The sequence below is a fragment of the Sinohyriopsis cumingii genome, chromosome 4, assembly GCF_028554795.1.
Source record: "Sinohyriopsis cumingii isolate HCF-2022 chromosome 4, ASM2855479v2, whole genome shotgun sequence".
Taxonomy (NCBI): domain Eukaryota; kingdom Metazoa; phylum Mollusca; class Bivalvia; order Unionida; family Unionidae; genus Sinohyriopsis; species Sinohyriopsis cumingii.
In genome coordinates this window covers 81057257-81074907 of record NC_142964.1, presented here as the reverse complement: position 1 = coordinate 81074907, position 17651 = coordinate 81057257, and the positions used below count along the sequence as shown (strand labels likewise).

Here is a 17651-nt window from a genome sequence, read left to right as displayed (position 1 = left end):
ATTTACTAGCATCACCTAAATTGTGACAGAAGAAATAACTAAAGGTAAATCACAAGGAACAAATAAACCTTCTTTACCCTTCCCTGGTTTCTGGTTGCCCATGGATTCCTGAAGGCAGGTTGATTGGGTTATAAATTCCAGATGATGATCTACTCCATACTGTCCAAACTTTGCTTTTAGAGCTTCCAAGCTGTTGATATTCAAAGGCATTGTGTAAGAGGTACATTCCAGTGGTCTAGTTGATTTTTTGCATCTATAAGTATATGACCACATTTGAAATTCATGTTTCTGTTCAGGCTGCACTGGACCACTACAAGACAAGGATGCAGGCATCTGTGCAGTTGCCAACAAACTTTGCAGACGAACTGTCACGTGTTCATCTGACATGTGACCGAGAAGCCATTGAGATCTTCATGTCCATGTCCATACTAGATGAGAAGCAAGAATCTCAAAAGAAACTCCAGGTTATAATCATTGATGATACCTTTTGTATACTGTAACATTGTCAATATATGCATTTTAGTTATAGCTACATACATACATACATACATACATACATACACACACACACACACACATAAATACATACATACATACATACATACATACTTCACTTTCAAAATAATACCTACATTCTATTGTAACATTATCAACATGCATTTTATTTTTTAGAGACACACACACACACATGGCGAGCTATTTAGCTATCTAGATAGATGCTCCAAGAATGAGTGTTTTTGGATGATTGAGAATATATGCATCTATTAAATTCCCAGTTTGAATTTATAACATTAGTTTTCTGTTTTCAAACTTGTAACAATTTATTAGATGCAAATTTCATGGATAAATCTGGAGCATATGTATTTTTGTTACAACTTTTCTTTTTTAATGCAAATGGTTTTATTCCTCCATGTGCCAGTTTCGTTTAAGTAAATGATGATGGAAAAGAATACAAATTGCTTGTTCCTTTTTTTTATATAAAATGCTTAATATTACCACAGTGTTTAAGTGATTGTCCAATAAGCAATTCATTGCAGAGGCAATAATTATGCTGATGTTGGGTGTTTATGTCAATGGGCAATAGGGCTAAGTAAGCTTCTTGTATGGACCTGCGACAATATTACATCATCCTTAATGTGCTATGTTCATCAACAATAGATTGTTACCATATAGGAGGCCATATTTCTGATCCGATTTTTATTAAACTTGGATTATGCGTTTACATCATGAAAATCTCAGGCAAGTTTAATAATGAGTGAAATCCATGCGTATTAAAAATGGCGATCTTAGATCTGAATATCTGAGCTAGTTACCACTCCGGAGACCATGTTTCTGATCAGAATTTGAGCAGACTTGGAATTTGGGTTTACATCATCATGGTCTCAAATGAATTTGATAATGTGCAGGATGTGTGCATGCAAATGACATGATCTTTGCATCTGTTTCACTGAGTGGCTGAGGTTGTTATCATTCCATAACCTATATTCTGATCTGATTTTGATCAGACTTGGAATGAGGGCTTTCAATATCATAAAAATTTCTTATGATGTCAATAGTGAGTGAGATCCACACATATCAGTGACATAATTTTGCATCTGATTGGCTGTGTTTTTTTCCACTCCATAAGCCATATTGTGACCAAATTTGATCAAACTTGGAATGAAGGCTTATATGATCAGAATGTTGTATGGAGTTAATAATGAGCGAGATCCATGCATATTAGTGAGGTAATATTGCATCTGACTGGATGAGCTTTTTTCCATGCTAGAGTCTACTTCTGATCCAACTTGAATTAAACTTTAGTAGATTTAAATCACAAGATCTCTTTTGATTACAGTAATGCATGTTATTATGTATTATAATGAGTTGATCTTCCGTTTAATCGGCTGAGGTTCTTAGCAGTGGAGAGCTGGTATTTATGACTCAGTTTTAATGAAACTTTGTTGATAGGCTTATATCATTTAGAAATTGGATGACTTTGTTATGATTTAGACCACGCAGTTGATTGCCTGAAATTGTTACCACTTTTGAGATCCTAAAATGTATTTTTATAGAATTTTAATAAAACATCATAAAAAGGTTTGTGTCATTAAGATATTGTTTGAGTATGATTGAGAGTGAGATCCACATATATTAATGACATGTTCTTATGTTTGATTGACATAGCTGTCATTAGTATATAACAAAAGGCCTAAGTGGGCCTAGTATTGCTCACCTGTCTTACAGAACTTAACAGCTAACCAGTTCTCTAAGAAGGCTTTTGTAGTATTTTAAAAACATAAACCTATGCAAATATTTCTCACACTTTCAATTATGTGGATTTTATCGATTTTATCGATAAGAGATATTTGCATAGGTTTATGTTTTTAAAATACTACAATAGCCTTCTTAGAGAACTGGTTAGCTGTTAAGTTCTGTAAGACAGGTGAGCAATACTAGGCCCACTTAGGCCTTTTGTTATATACTAATGACACTCCTGGAGTTGCAATTATGACTGCATTTTTTAATTATAGGAGGCAACACATATACTTAGCTATTCATTGAGGTGAGGTTTAACACATATATACTCTCCGTCATTCCATGACTTGTAACTCACAATCACATTTTGTACAGCATGCTGTTTACAGCTGGTCTTAAACTCATACCAATTTTGTAGGATTATATCGAGGAAGAATATGAGAGGTTTTGTGATTTGAACAGACGTGCCTCCAAAGAAAAATGTCGTCACATTTTAACTGAACTAACGACACCATTGTCACAGAACATGGCAGAAGGCATGTACAACAAACCTGGGGGATATCAGGAGTACATCAGAGACAGAGAACGAGCTTTACTGCAATACCGACAAGTTCCTGGGAAGGGAATCATGGTAACCTTTCATGTGCAACTGTTAATAGTTCCCTTATATTTCCCCCAGGCCCAATTCACCTTACTTTGTAATGAGAAATCTTTACTAAATTCAGTCAATACTTTTGGAGTTATTGAAGTTTAAGGTTCCACCCTACAGTTTCATACTTTGCACAGGTTTGATTTTTCTAGTAAGAAGATTTTCAAAAATTATCTTCTTAACCACATATATGGGTCACAGATCAAGTGACTCAACTGTGTTGCTTATGTAATTAGCAGAATGGGTTATCGTTGGCATGGGAAATACAGCCATCATTCCCTAGAAGGATACCCAAGGTAGAGGTCAAATGTGCAGCATTCCATCCTCCTATTCTTCTAACGTTAATGTTACTGGGGAATGTATTTGAAGGAGAAAGTGAATTTTTCAGTAATTTGGGTTTTTCTGAGAAAACTTACCCAATCACATTAATTAAAAACTCTCCCAACCAACCCACCATGCAAGCATTCTTGTTAGTACGTTGCTCAGCTTAAAAACCAGCAACACTTGGTGGTTTCAAAGGGAGGTAATGGGCAAGAGTTATTGTCCTTTGGCTATTTGAGATAGACAGGAAAAGATGATTTTCATCTTTTTTGTATGGCTGGATTCATGAGGTAGCTTAGGCTTGTATCCCTAACATTCATGTGACTGGGTAAATATTCTCTGAGAAACACACTTTACTTAAAAATTTACTTTCTGAATGCAGTATGCCCACAACCCTGTTTGTAATCATGAAACTTCTTGACAGGATCCATCTCAATGAGCACTACTCCTTTTCTTAACAGGTCATTGTGACCCATAATTCATGCTACACAGACCCAGGTTATATGCATATTGTTCTACCTATAATCATTTATACTTACCAGGGTTTTCCCAGGTTCTTCCTCCACTGGTTATAGTCTGGCTGCATTGAGAAATGCCTATCTTGAACTGAGAAATGGCATTAAACCCAAAACAACAAACAACTACTTAGAACCATGAAACTTGGTGAATATGATGCATCTTGATGAGCGCTGTTTATTTTTTTCACTACTCTAGCAGTATGATGTAAGAATAAAATTTTACTTAGTAATGAAATATAGTATATGTATATATACAAATCGATTTAACTGAGTCTGTGACTTTAAAATTTACAATAGAAAATTATTAGGTTTTATATATTTTATGTTTGTATGACTGTAATGAAGCACTAAGACCAGTTGACCAATGGTCTGCAGCCTTCATTTTAGTATGTACTGAGATGTAATTTTTGTTGGATAAGAAAACATCAAAGGGCTTCTGAACTCATTTCAAAATGCACATGGTGTTTTGTTATGGTGACAGACTTAATAACGAGAACTAATTAACGATAATATTTAAAGGTATGTTTTGTGATGTAAGTTTGTCCATTTGTTAATAAACACCAGTAGATATTATAATGACAGTAAGAGAGCTTATGCATCAGTCATTGTATTTTCTCACCAACAATTATTAATTTTTTTAAAAACAAATCAGCGATATGGTATTTTTTATCTTTTTTGCAAATGTAAATCTTCTTAATAGAAATTTTATGTCCAGTAATTTAATGGATTTTTAAAAAAATACAAAGTGATATGTGTGAAAAAGTATGATTTATTTTGATAACTGGATTGTGTACGAAAAATTAAAATGGTTTGCAAAAATACTTAAAATACAGTAACTTGAGACATTATAAATGAGTACAATGCCACCCAATGCTGGACTTCTGCCAGCTACAAACACTGACCAGATAACAATGAAGCTCTTCATTACGTTTACATGGTGCTGTTTATAGGAAAAGGTCACATGACAAACAGCCAATCAGACTGCATAGCGCTCGCTAACCAACAGAGCGCTAGTGGTAGATTAGAATGTATTGGCAGTGACTGCATGGAAAAACATTGGAATTATGGAATAAATTGACAATGTCCTGGCTAAATTATACATGATACAAGGTAATTGTATTGTACATTTTTGACTAACAATGTAAAATGTACACTGAATAACCACACACACTACTGTGATTCTGTTTTTCCTATGGGGTTAATTCTTTGTGAGATGGGATGTCCCAGTACACAATGCTGGTAACAAAATTCACTTGCTAAAACAATGAGAGCCATATCCTATATAAGTAAATTATACATACTACTATTTATAAATCTAATCTTGCATCTAGGAAATGATGCATAGTGTTTGTGCTAGGCCATGAATTACTGGATTTTCCAAGTAAAATAAAAGTGATAATTCACTGGAGTGAATTATGAGAAATAAGTTTGTTCTATATTATTGACCTGGGCTTTTATGAGAAATCTTCATTATCTAAACCTATAGAAAGTGTACTGCAACCTACTTTTTAAATTAAATAACATTATATATTAAAACTTACAATTAATATGACATTTCTTGATGCTTTAACATATTTTAGCAAAATCAATACATTAGTCTTAAAAGTGAAAATATATTTTGTATGCAAGATAATATTTTAGTTTTAAGTGACACCATGTTCATTTATACGAGTACACCGCTCCCTCGATAACTCGCACCCGGATAACTCGCGATCACACTTATAACGCGGTGTCTGTCTTGGCTCCCGATTTTTTCCAGAGAAAATGTATTTAAAATATCTTTAAAATATGCTGAACATGAAAAAATTACGATAAGATTTGATAAATTAAACCTTGATACATTGCTCGTTTTATCATTGAAAATGGTGATTAATGCCCGTAAAAATATAATCAATATTTTGAAATTTGCAAGTTCTAAAGAAGAATTAATTTCAGAGATCTCGAAAACGCTTAATTACACGTATTTGGATGCCAATTTTTGATCTGGGACGCGGAAAATCACTGAGGCGGGAGTCCTCCGTACGCATGTAATAGGTGCACGGGAAAATTCAAAGATTTGCCGGTCCTGTTTCAGCCACCTGCTTTGTGGGTAAATGTGTTGATCAGTTAACTGTGATGATATTTACAATGACAGAATTCAGTGACTGAAAGACTCTTTGATGTACTGTTGCCATTTTATAAGAGTACATTAAAAAAAAAAAAAAAAAGAACATGATGCAACAGCTAGGTGGCTAGTTCAAAGGCTTTGACTAGCGGCCGAGTGAGAAAATGTACTGATATTTAGTGATTGACTTCAGAGGCAGAAAGACCCAGTTTTAAAATCCTAGCGAGACCTCTGTTTAAAGATATCATATATTATGTAAGTTTTTATGATAAATAGTTGTCAGTATACTGTAAATAAACAGTCTGGTGAAATAGCGATCAATGAAAACTTCTGGTAAATGCTAACTGGTGGCAACAGAGAATGAAATAAACACCAATTAAACGTCTTCCTGTGTGAAAGTCACGTTCTGATCCTTTAATTCCGTTTCAGTGTAAACATTATAATCACAACATAGTCTGTTCATTGAAAACATGAAAAGAGTCAATTGACCGTCACATCGAAACCCATGAGTACTTCTGTGAGAACCTAATTACATGTACATGCCAGCTTTGTTTTGATCAACAACTTGGGGAAGTGTTTGTTGCATTAAAAAAAAAAAATCGATTACAAGAGACCTCAGGTGCTGGATTAAGGGTCTTGGAGCTGCCTTTGACGTAAAGCAAAACAGTAACAGAGACAACGACGATGATAGTGACTTCGAATGTTTCAGTGAAACTGATGTCATTAATGCCGAGGCTGTTTGGGAGAAATTTGTACAGACTCATGGTCCTGAGATGGGCATTTCTCTTGATGATATGGAGGAGTGGATTTGTGCTGACAATGATTGCCCCACAGCCGAATACATGTCAGATGAAACTATAATTATTTCTATAGCGAACAAATTTGCAGCAGAAGACGATTCTAACTGGAGTAACACAAGTGTTGAAAGTGATGCAGACGCAGATGTTGCACCCCCCACCCCTCTGCACAGGAAGCAATCAAATATTTTGATATTGCCGTAAGGTGGCTGGAGACCCAAAATGTTGACTACGTAAAGCTCATGCAGTTGAGAAATCTGAGGGATTTTGCTCGGCGGCAGAGAAACCAAGGAGTAACACACACAAAAAAAAATAACTGATTTTTTCAAAAAGTGAATTGATATTTGTCAAGCGTGGCACAAACGGCAAGTATTAACTTGTTCTAATTTACGTTGTTTTAAATTTGTAGACCAATTAAATACATCTGTACTGATTAACCCTTGTATTTTTTGTTTTCCATTTTACTTCCATCACATTCAAAAATATTTATCTATCTATCGTTCGATCGACACTGTTTCTCGAAAAGAGTCGATCTTTTGTATATAAAAAAACGTCTAATTTGGATCAAACAATAAAACTAGAATGTATCCAATTCAACATAAAAATTAGTGATGTAGTACACAATGTGTGAAGTGGTACACATGTTAAGCAAACGGAAACCACGTGGAATAATGTTTTCGATGATCGCCTCAATATACTGTAATTTATCCTGAAATTAATGTTGTCCTATGAGGAAATAATAAAGTACACCATTATGAAGAGATATTTATTAACATTTAATCTCAGAACGATTATAAAGTGAGTATTCAACAGTATAATCTGCCTACCCCCCCCCTTATTTCTCTGTTATGTCGTCAATCACTTTATTGGTTTTGGGCTTATTTTATAGGTCCCTCGATAACTCGCGCCTCACTTATAGTGCGGTCGATGTTTCTGGACCCCGATGTGCGTGAGTTATCGAGGGACTGGTGTATTAGGAACAAAGGAACCATGCCTTTTGTAAACTAAATTTAACTCTATGTATATTATATCAGGTGTACTTTCAAAATATAAATGTTCATGGTAAGTGGCCTTTGTGGTGAAGAACACCAGAGAACAGAGGAAATAAATTTGAAAAAGTGGGCAACTTCTTACACATACATATTTGCCCTGAGCATGAGCCAGAATTTGGGATAAAAATATGATCATAAAGCTTACAAAATTTGTTGCCTTGGTGTAATTGAGTCCCTTCATACATTGTTAAGATTTCTTTACGATTTTTGAGATAGGCTGAAGATGCACTGGGGGAATTCCTGAGGGAAAGGGATTCGGAGGCAGAGGCCATCCTAGCAAGTGATCAGGCTTTAACAGAAGCAGAACGAAAAAGAGCTGGTAATCCTTGGTTTTAACCAAAGTAATGCTAATATGTAGAGTAATCCATCAATATAATGAACAGTTTCAGTTGTATAGACCATTTCATGGCTATTATCTCCCCTTGAAAACACCATAAGGTGTCTCGGTGCAACTCACTTCTGGATAGTTCAGTCAATAAAGATGGCAGATGTAGATAAAAATAATGTGAGAGACCACTCACATTCAACAAGTAAGTTCGATATCTCACTATTTTAAAAAGAAATTCTATCAATATTTGATCAATGTTTTTACGTCTTTTATTTTTTTCACTAGCTTGCACTGTTCCCAGCTTTCAAATAAATGTTTTCTGCCCATTTCAAAACTTCATTATATTTCCATTACTACCTCATGCTCTAGTTTGTATAATTTGATTGTGCAAAAGTGTAGTGCTGCATAAAAAATTTGTTATTGCAGTTTATCTTGCTTGAATAACAATGAAAATATGTTGATTTTTTTTACAGCTTTAATCATTGCAGTTACTGGAGGTTGAACATCAAGGAGAAAAAAATTATAATTTTTTAATGTTCTTTTATTATTGGACTTAGACTGTTGCATTTCTATTAATGTTCATTATATTTTTCATGAAATAACTTGAGTTATATCTAGCAAGGATATATTTTCTTTCAAAGTGCACAAATGTCATCCACACTTGAACAGACAGGCACACGTACGAGTCTCCCTGATGATTATTTTGATTTTATTTCCTTGAACGGTTGGAATTTTTAGAGTATTCAATTTGGAGAAATGTTGATGTTAGACACACTATGCATGTATATGACATTTGTGACTGTCACCTATCTGCCTGTCTGTCTGTATGTCTGTCTGTCTGATTTCATCTGGTATGTATATGCTTGAATGAATGTTGTGTTTACATACGTATATAACAAAAACATACTTCTGGCAAAAAATGATTATATAATGGTGTGAAGATAGAAAGAGTGACTGATAGATAAAGACAACAACTATGAATATTTGTGAGTATCCGTTTATTATTGATTGATATGCATGTTCTTAAAAACAGTTTAAATCATACTGTCTACAATTTTACAATCAGTCACGTGAATCAATATTGATTTAAAAGGTAAACCAAAGTAAGAGGACGGAATCTGTGAAATAATTGGAATATAAACTTACATATTTGATGCAAGGAAAGTTAAACATAATTAAACTAATTTTAGGAAGGCTGTTCCAGATGAATTTGCTGATGGCAATCAGAAATGTTGTCCAAAGACACCAGCAAATTTTAGAGTTGTTACAATGTGTCAGCATAAGCAAAGAAAAATCATGCTGAAAGTTATTGCATGCACCATCCGATACTCGTGTTATAACTTGATGCTTCAAGTTTTGAGAAAACCAGCGAGGAATGTAAGTAATTAAATATTAGACTGAATGAATGCATGGCTATACTTGACTGGACATAGCAAAAAAAATATGTATATGAGAAAATATGTTTTTGATTGTTTAAAGATGGGAGAACCAATCTCCTCTCACCAAAAAGAAACTGCAACAACAAAAATACATCATTGGGCATGTTAATTAATCAGAATATTGTATGATATTTACACCCAAATATAAATAAATATGCCATCTGCATTAATTACACTCCTTTATTTTTATGATAGCTAATATAATTATTTTGCTTTGTTAAGTTCCTCTGAATACATTAATATACTGTGTTTCATTTCTAAAAAAATTTTCTGGTTTAAAATAGTCAGCATTACAGATCAGCTGATGTATTGAACTCATGTTATAATTTTCTTTTTTCTTTTTGTATAACTTTCTTAACTCATGTTATAAATGAACTGTTAGCCTTGAGAAAATAACTGAGAAAGAAGGTTATATCAACGTATGAAAAATGCAAATTGTTAGGATTGGTTTCATAAAAATTATGCAGCTAAAAATGTGCAATAAATGTTTAAAATAGGAGAGCAAAGTGAAATATTCCTACAAATGTATCTGAAATTATGGATACTGAATCTTTATTATCTGATATAATATAAATATGGACAGTGTATTTAATTTAATTATTTGATATCATTTAAGTATGGAAAGTAAATATTATTTAATTATCCGATATAATGTAAGTACATGTATGGACACCGAATCTAATTATCTGATTTAATGTCTATGATTATTATCCTAGTATGAACAAAAGATGTTAGACATATATAATTTATTCATTGGTTTAACCATAATGATCTGTATGTTGTACAGCTCTGATTCCTTTCTTTCTTGACTTTATGTTTCACTAACCAAGCATAAAATAGTGCAAAATTCTGAACTATCCTGAACTGGAAATTGTTTGTGGGCATTCACATTGGAGCTAAGGGAGATAATTTTAAGTGCTATGATCAGTAACTCTGTTGCAACCATGAAACCCTCTATAAAAGCTATAGTATATGGAAATATGTTCTGTATATAGCAAGATTAATTTATTTTCAGTCTCAATGCAATGTTTGACTAAGACAAGGTCCCTAGTCAAAACTACTTATGTTTGTTTCAGAGGAGGAACGTTCAGCAGAGATCAGTGAGCAAAAGGCACGTGCAGCAGAAGAAGAGCGAATGCGACAGGAGCAATTGCAACAAGACCAGCTGGAAAGTTACCAGAGGAACCTAGAGCTATTGCAGCAGAAGATGCTGGATGAGAAAAAAAATCTCATCGCTGAGAATGAGAGACTTCTGGAGCAAAAATTACTAGAGCAGGAGCGTGCCGTTAAGGATGAACTGGAGAAAGTGGTACAGTCACGAGAACAAGAAATAAGGGATCTGAGAGAACAGATAGAGAGAGACAGGAATGAAAGAAACCAAATTCAGCAGGTAATATATGAAAACCAATTATGGTACAGTAAATGATATGGAATTCTTGTTCATTAAGATAAAAAAATGACTTAATGAAGACATTTTTTTACAGAAAACGTACATCTTTAATAGGACGAGTATTATCCCTTATTGGGTCAAAAAAGAATACTTTCTTAAGTAAGAATTTATCTTTAACCTGGCACACTTCTTCAAGTAAGAATACAACTTTAAATAAGAATACAACTTTAAGTACCATATATACTTGCATATAAGCCCGTTCACGTATAAGCCGACACCCCCCAAACTGTACAGGTATAAACACTAAAAAGTGTATGTCCTGTGTATAAGCCACAACTCCAAGACATCTCAAGATGCATGAGGTACGCTCTAAATGCATTTATTTAGGCAAACTTATATTAAACAAAAATTACATTTATACTTAAGTAATTTATTTAATTTTCTGTTTTCTTATTGTTTCTGCGTAATTTACATTTGTACATAATCTGATCAAATGATGACAAGAATTTAGCAGTTGTGAGTTGCTGTAACACTACTTCCTTTTGACACGATTATTTTTGGTTTATACATTATTGCATTGGACATTTTATATCAGTGCACCAGTAATGTTTTTACTTTGCTTTGAAATTGTAAATACCTAACGCATTAAAATGTAATCCCAGTATGACAACACAATGAAATGACAATACACTTTGATTCAACACTCACAATTAGGCTACTTTATGTATTTATATAATGGTACCACCGCATGTACATTGTAGGTTTGATTGCATGCTGAATTAAGCACATCCCATGGACTTGAATCATGGGCACCATTGCACTAAACTTTAATGATACAGTATTTCCAAAATACAATGATGAAGTTTCAGAAATAATGCTTCGAAAAGTATGCTAATACCGCAAAAGCTGAGTTGTAGTTTGCTTTGATGTAAGCAACCTTACACTGTACCTGTCAACTTTCATGCCAGGAGGAAGAAAAAAAACTCCCAAATTTTGGGGTCAATCCACGCATACCTCCCAATTTTTGCAGAGAACTCCCAATTATTACATTATCTTTGATTTTCATTTCTTCTAAACAGGAAAGGTCCATCATGTTCTGTTGTATCACCCATGAATTATTGTTGTGACAAATAATTACTTTTAAATTACTATAAAGAATTCGTTTCTTCATTAAATAGAATGTTAAGTTTAAACAGTATTCACGTAAATTAATGATTTTTTAAGATTCTACAACAATACAAAAATAAAAAATAAACCAGAACAAAAAAAAGTCATCCACAATTAATTTCAATCCCAATAGTGATCACTACAAATACTGTAACTTCATATGCTATAGTGCCATTCCCATGAAAGAAACTTACACGAGTGAACACCTGGCATTTTTATACCATATATACCAATGTTAATTACCATGGTTAAATTAAAAGAAGGAATGAAAATACATACCACGCAGCAAATGTGTCATCAAAAAACTAATTCAGAATAAATGTTTTATAATAAAGAATACTAAATGCTTTACGAGTTGATAATAAGGGAATAAGGTCGGATATACAAAGAGGGGAAAATAGTTGCCACATGTTAGGTACCATGAGGCTGGCTATTTTGGTACCTTTTGTTGAACAAAATTGGGAATCCATCATTTGCCAATCAATTGCTGGTGCTTGTGTAACACACATTAGTGTAGGACATGGTTTCTTTGAATTACGACTGAGGGCCAGTTGTTTTCACAACATATTTCCATCGATAAGGATTAATTAGTCACGCTAGCTTTCTTGCTTGTTTATTTAAGACTAATCTCTAGCTATTGTGCAGTTTGACCACAGCTGACCAGAATATGAAATTAGGGCATGACCTGGGGGAAAATATGGTGCATCAATGAAACAGAGGGAGAAACAGCAAGTCTTTTTGCGAATTTCACACATATTGGACCAGGAAGATCGATCAGTATTTAGTAAAAACAAGGCTTTAAAAATGACACAAAAAATCTCCAGATTTTAGGTCCCAATCTCTTTTTTTTAATTCTGTCTCCCTACTTGGCTTTTGAAAAGTTCATAGGTATACTTTATATCCCGTTTTACAAAATTACGGTAATTGTGCTAGTATTATGGAATAAAAGGCAATTACACATCAATGTATTGGTATAGTTGCCAGTCAGAATTCCCTCTTAACACAAGCCAGTTTCATGGTTTTAAAGATTAACTGGCCTGTACTGCTGTCGCAAATGAAAGACAAATTCGCCGACTATCTTACATAGGAGACACCGAAATATCAAGCTTTCCATTGTGTGGAAGGTTATGATGTCTGTTCAGCAAAAACACAAAACTAAATTTGACTGATCTTAGTTGATCTGTATGAGAATTTTAGCCTTTATTATTACCACTCTTCTTGAACATGTTAATTATGCTGGTTATGTGCCTTGTACAATTAAATGCGTATACCTTTTTTAAAATATTACCTCAATTTGTAGGATCGCTTATATCATTGAAAATAAGTAACTCATGAGTGTATGATTCAATGTAAATGAAACAGCTATTAAGGACTAGCTGAATTGTTATCTGGAAGAATGCAATTTGGTCAAAACAAGGAATAAAGCAAAATCTGCATCTAAGATAATTAGGAATAAATAATGATTTAAGTGATGCTATGCATGCTTTACACTGTGTAAGTACTGTACATTATAGTTCAGCCTGGTCTCCTGTGTAAACTCAACTGACCTGCAAACTATGAAGTCTGTATTTACCTTTATTTAATTTCATGTTGGAGAAATCAGAAAATATGTACTTGCAAAATAATAACAAAATCAGTCATAGTACTTTATAACAGTTTAATAAATGTTGGGTTACTGAAAGTTATTTATATTTACATGCTTACATCTTAGGACACGGAAAAATTACTGTTTCATGTTCCAAGATTTACAGCCATTACAGTAGTTACCAAAAAGACTTAAAACCTCAAATTTAGACATTGGCTTGCAGATAAACTGACCCTCCTTCTTCCAGGCCTTTAATGTTTCCTAAATTATTTGACTTATACGTGAGTATATACAGTAAGAATATATCTATAGATAAGAATACAACTTTAAATAAGAATACACCTTTAAGAAAGAATACATTTTCAAGTAAGAATACAACTTTAAGTAAGAATACAACTTTAAGTTAGAATAAAACTGGAGGTAAGAATACTTTTTTAAGTAAGAATACAACTTTAAGTTAGAATACAACTGTAGGTAAGATTACTTACTTAAGTATGAATACTTCTGTCGCTCATTCTTTCTTCATCTCTGTATTGATAATATTTTTTGTTAATGGCAAGAATATAGTCATTTTTTGTTGTACATCAAAAGCCAATTTTTATTAGCCCTGCTTAATTTGCATCAATAAAAATGAAAATGCTACAAGTGCGTTTAGATTCATTCTGTTATTTATGTTGTGTACGATAAATGAGTTTTGACTGCATTTACACATTGAGCTCCCTTTCTAATCTTCATTTCCTAGTATCATCAATTTAAGTATGTTTCACTCTGCGTGTACCACATAGCACCTTAACACTTTGCTGGGTTCGTTTCTTCTTACAGTACTAAGTCCACTTTTCATAGTCTTCTATTTTCAGAAGTACTCATAGTGTTGTGTACAATATAAATTGAACTCTATTTGCTGTTCAAATAAATTTTAAAAATCATAACCCCATAATCTAACTGAAGCTTCCTTTCTTCAAATAAGTTCTCAGAGCCTTTTCCCAAATAAACACACGCCATACTTTCCTACGTAAAATGCTCTCCCAATTTTTAATAGTGTTAATCCTCAATTATTGTCACACAGTGTATGAAATGATTAGGTTTATGGTTTTAACTTACAAATTATGAATAGTATAAACACATTGGACCGTGATCTGCTGATGCCTTCCGGTTTACATCTTCAATAAATGAATGAACATAGTGAAAAGGATATTTGTAAAGAAATAGCAATAGAAAATGTAAAGTTCAAATGGTGTGTGCAAACATCAACAGTAAATTTAATTTTTATTAGGTGGCTGTTCATACATTTATGAAGGCTCTCTTTGCTCCAATCTGGTCAATATCCATCTGATGAAGTAAATGTGTGTTAATTTTATTCCCTCTTTTCTTTCAAAGGTTTCCAAAGATTACAGCAAAGTAACTGCCAAGATCTTATCTGTTTTTCATTATTTTAAAAATGCCAAAGTTCATATTCATAAACTTATAATTTAATTCTGTATAACAATGATTTTGTTTGTTTGTCCATTTTATTTTCTTCTTTTTTATTAATTTAGATTTGTAAATTTATCTACTTCATCAATAATACAGGAAGGCAAGGATGGGACTGGATTCTTAGAAGTACTAAAGAGCATTGGCAGTTCCATCATTCATGGCATTGGGAAAATGGGACAAAATTTGATACAACCTATCAGTGAGGCACTTGCATACAGGCTGACAACGAAAATAAGAGGAAAGCCATCAAAAACCACACAAAATGGTTTGAAGGATTCTCCTGTAGATTAAAGGTTTTTATCTTGTGTCAAGGTTATCATCACTATCATCACCATCACCATTATCTTTGTCATCAATAAGAATAATAAGTAATAATTTTTATGATTATTGTTATTATTATTACAACCATCACTATTGCTCCTACTTCTACTAATATTACTACTACCACCATATTTACGATAATGTGATTACTATCACTACTACTACTATTACTCATACTATTACCACCATAATTACCACTGATGTAATTTCTATCACTGCTACTACTATTACTATTACTATTACCACCATAATTACCAATGATGTGATTACTATCACTACTATTACTATCACTACTATCACTATAATTACCACTGATATGATTACTATCACTACTACTAATATTACTATTACCACCATAATTACTACTGATGTGATTACTATCACTACTACCTCCATAATTACCAATGATGTGATTACTATCACTGCTACTAATATTACTATTACCACCATAATTATCACTGATGTGATTACTATCACCACTACCATCATAATTACCAATTATGTGATTAATATCACTACTACTACTATAACTGCTATCACCATAATTACCACTGATGTGATTACTATCACTACTACCACCTTAATTACCACTGATGTGATTACTATCACTACTACCACCTTAATTACCAATGATATGATTACTATCATTACTACTAATATTACTATTACCACCATAATTATCACTATCACTACTACCTCCATAATTACCAATGATGTGATTAATATCACTACTGCTAATATTACTGTTACCACCATAATTACCACTAATGTGATTACTATCACTGCTACCACCATAGTTACTACTGATGTGATTACTATCACTACTGCTACTATTACTATTACCACCATAATTACCACTAATGTGATTACTATCACTACTACCACCATAATTACTAACAATGTGGTTACTGTCACTACTATGAATATTACTATTACCACCATAATTACCACTGATGTGATTACTATCACTATTACAACTATTACTACTACCACCATAATTACCACAGATGTGATTACTATCACTACTACTGTTATAACTACTACCACCATAATTACCACCAATGTGATTTAAATCTTTATGAATTTTTGCCATATATTCCTCTTATGTCAATAATTAATTAAGTTCAATAATCTGACTGACATACTGGTGGTGGTGAATTAATTATTGTGCTTTGCAGACAACAGAATTCATTCTGTGATCCATCCTTTTTTATTGCTTTATTTATACCACCCACCCACCCACATCTGTTGTCTCTTTAATATGTTATCAGATTGTGTCTTTGCAATCTACTTCTTTTTTATGTGACAAATCATAAATCCTGATTTTTCTGGTGCATGTTGAGCTGGCTTATATTGATCTACACTATTCTCATACACTGAGTTTTATATGTGAATAAAATATTTTGCAAACATTGTCTTTCCTTTGGCCAGTCCACATTCCAATAAATTGTCTTTCCTTTGACCAGTCCACATTCCAATACATTGTCTTTCCTTTAACCAGTCCACATTCATATACACTGTCTTGCCTTTGACCAGTCCACATTCCAATACATTGTCTTTCTTTGGCCAGTCCACATTCATATACACTGTCTTTCCTTCGACCAGTCCACATTCCAATACATTGTCTTTCCTTGACCAGTCCACATTCCAATACTTCCATGTTTCTCAGTTATCTTTACTTAGACTTATTTTGGAGGTACTCATTGATTAAATCTTTATGGTAATTTATTCCAGGGTTAACTAGGATATTTCACTGAAATTTTACCTCCATATTTGTATTCATATTAGATAATTATATAAGTTACATTTGCAGGATTTTCTTTAAAAAATCTATTTTATGGTTGGAAGAGGGGTTCCTTTTTTTCACTAGATTTTTCCCAACAAAGTTAGTTCATTCTTTTGTCATGCAATTTGGACTTTCTTTTAGTATTTTTATCCACCTTCTTTTAATAAAGTCAAATTGTACATTGTTTTAATCACTGCCTGCCTTCTTATGTGGGATACATATCAGGATTTGGCTGCTGTTAAACATCTACATTACAATTCATTGAAGTTTTCATATCTCATTAATATTATTGCATTTATCTGAATTGTTTATTCATTTCTGTCAATAGTTGAGACTTGCCTTTGGGAACATGGCTATTGTCCATCAACCTAAGATCCCAATCTTTGACAGCAATTCATTTTCATCAACAAAAAATAACTATTTTTAATAGAAAAGAATGAAATTTTCCAGAATATAAATTAAGAGAATTTTTTAAAAAATTTA

At 33.0% G+C, this 17651-nt stretch overlaps 1 protein-coding gene across 2 annotated transcripts in view; it reads left to right on the top strand.

Moving 5' to 3' along the window:
• LOC149801535 (guanylate-binding protein 1-like) overlaps positions 1–17651 on the top strand; it is a 61366-nt gene that overhangs the window by 40194 nt on the left and 3521 nt on the right. For both annotated transcript variants that reach the window (XM_089955727.1, XM_089955726.1), the window contains exons 8-12: positions 297–464; positions 2657–2869; positions 7896–7998; positions 10523–10836; positions 15158–15354. In XM_089955727.1, coding sequence (XP_089811853.1) covers positions 297–464; positions 2657–2869; positions 7896–7998; positions 10523–10836; positions 15158–15352 — 993 coding nt within the window. In that variant the 3' untranslated portion in view covers positions 15353–15354. The remainder of the gene's footprint in view (positions 1–296; positions 465–2656; positions 2870–7895; positions 7999–10522; positions 10837–15157; positions 15355–17651) is intronic.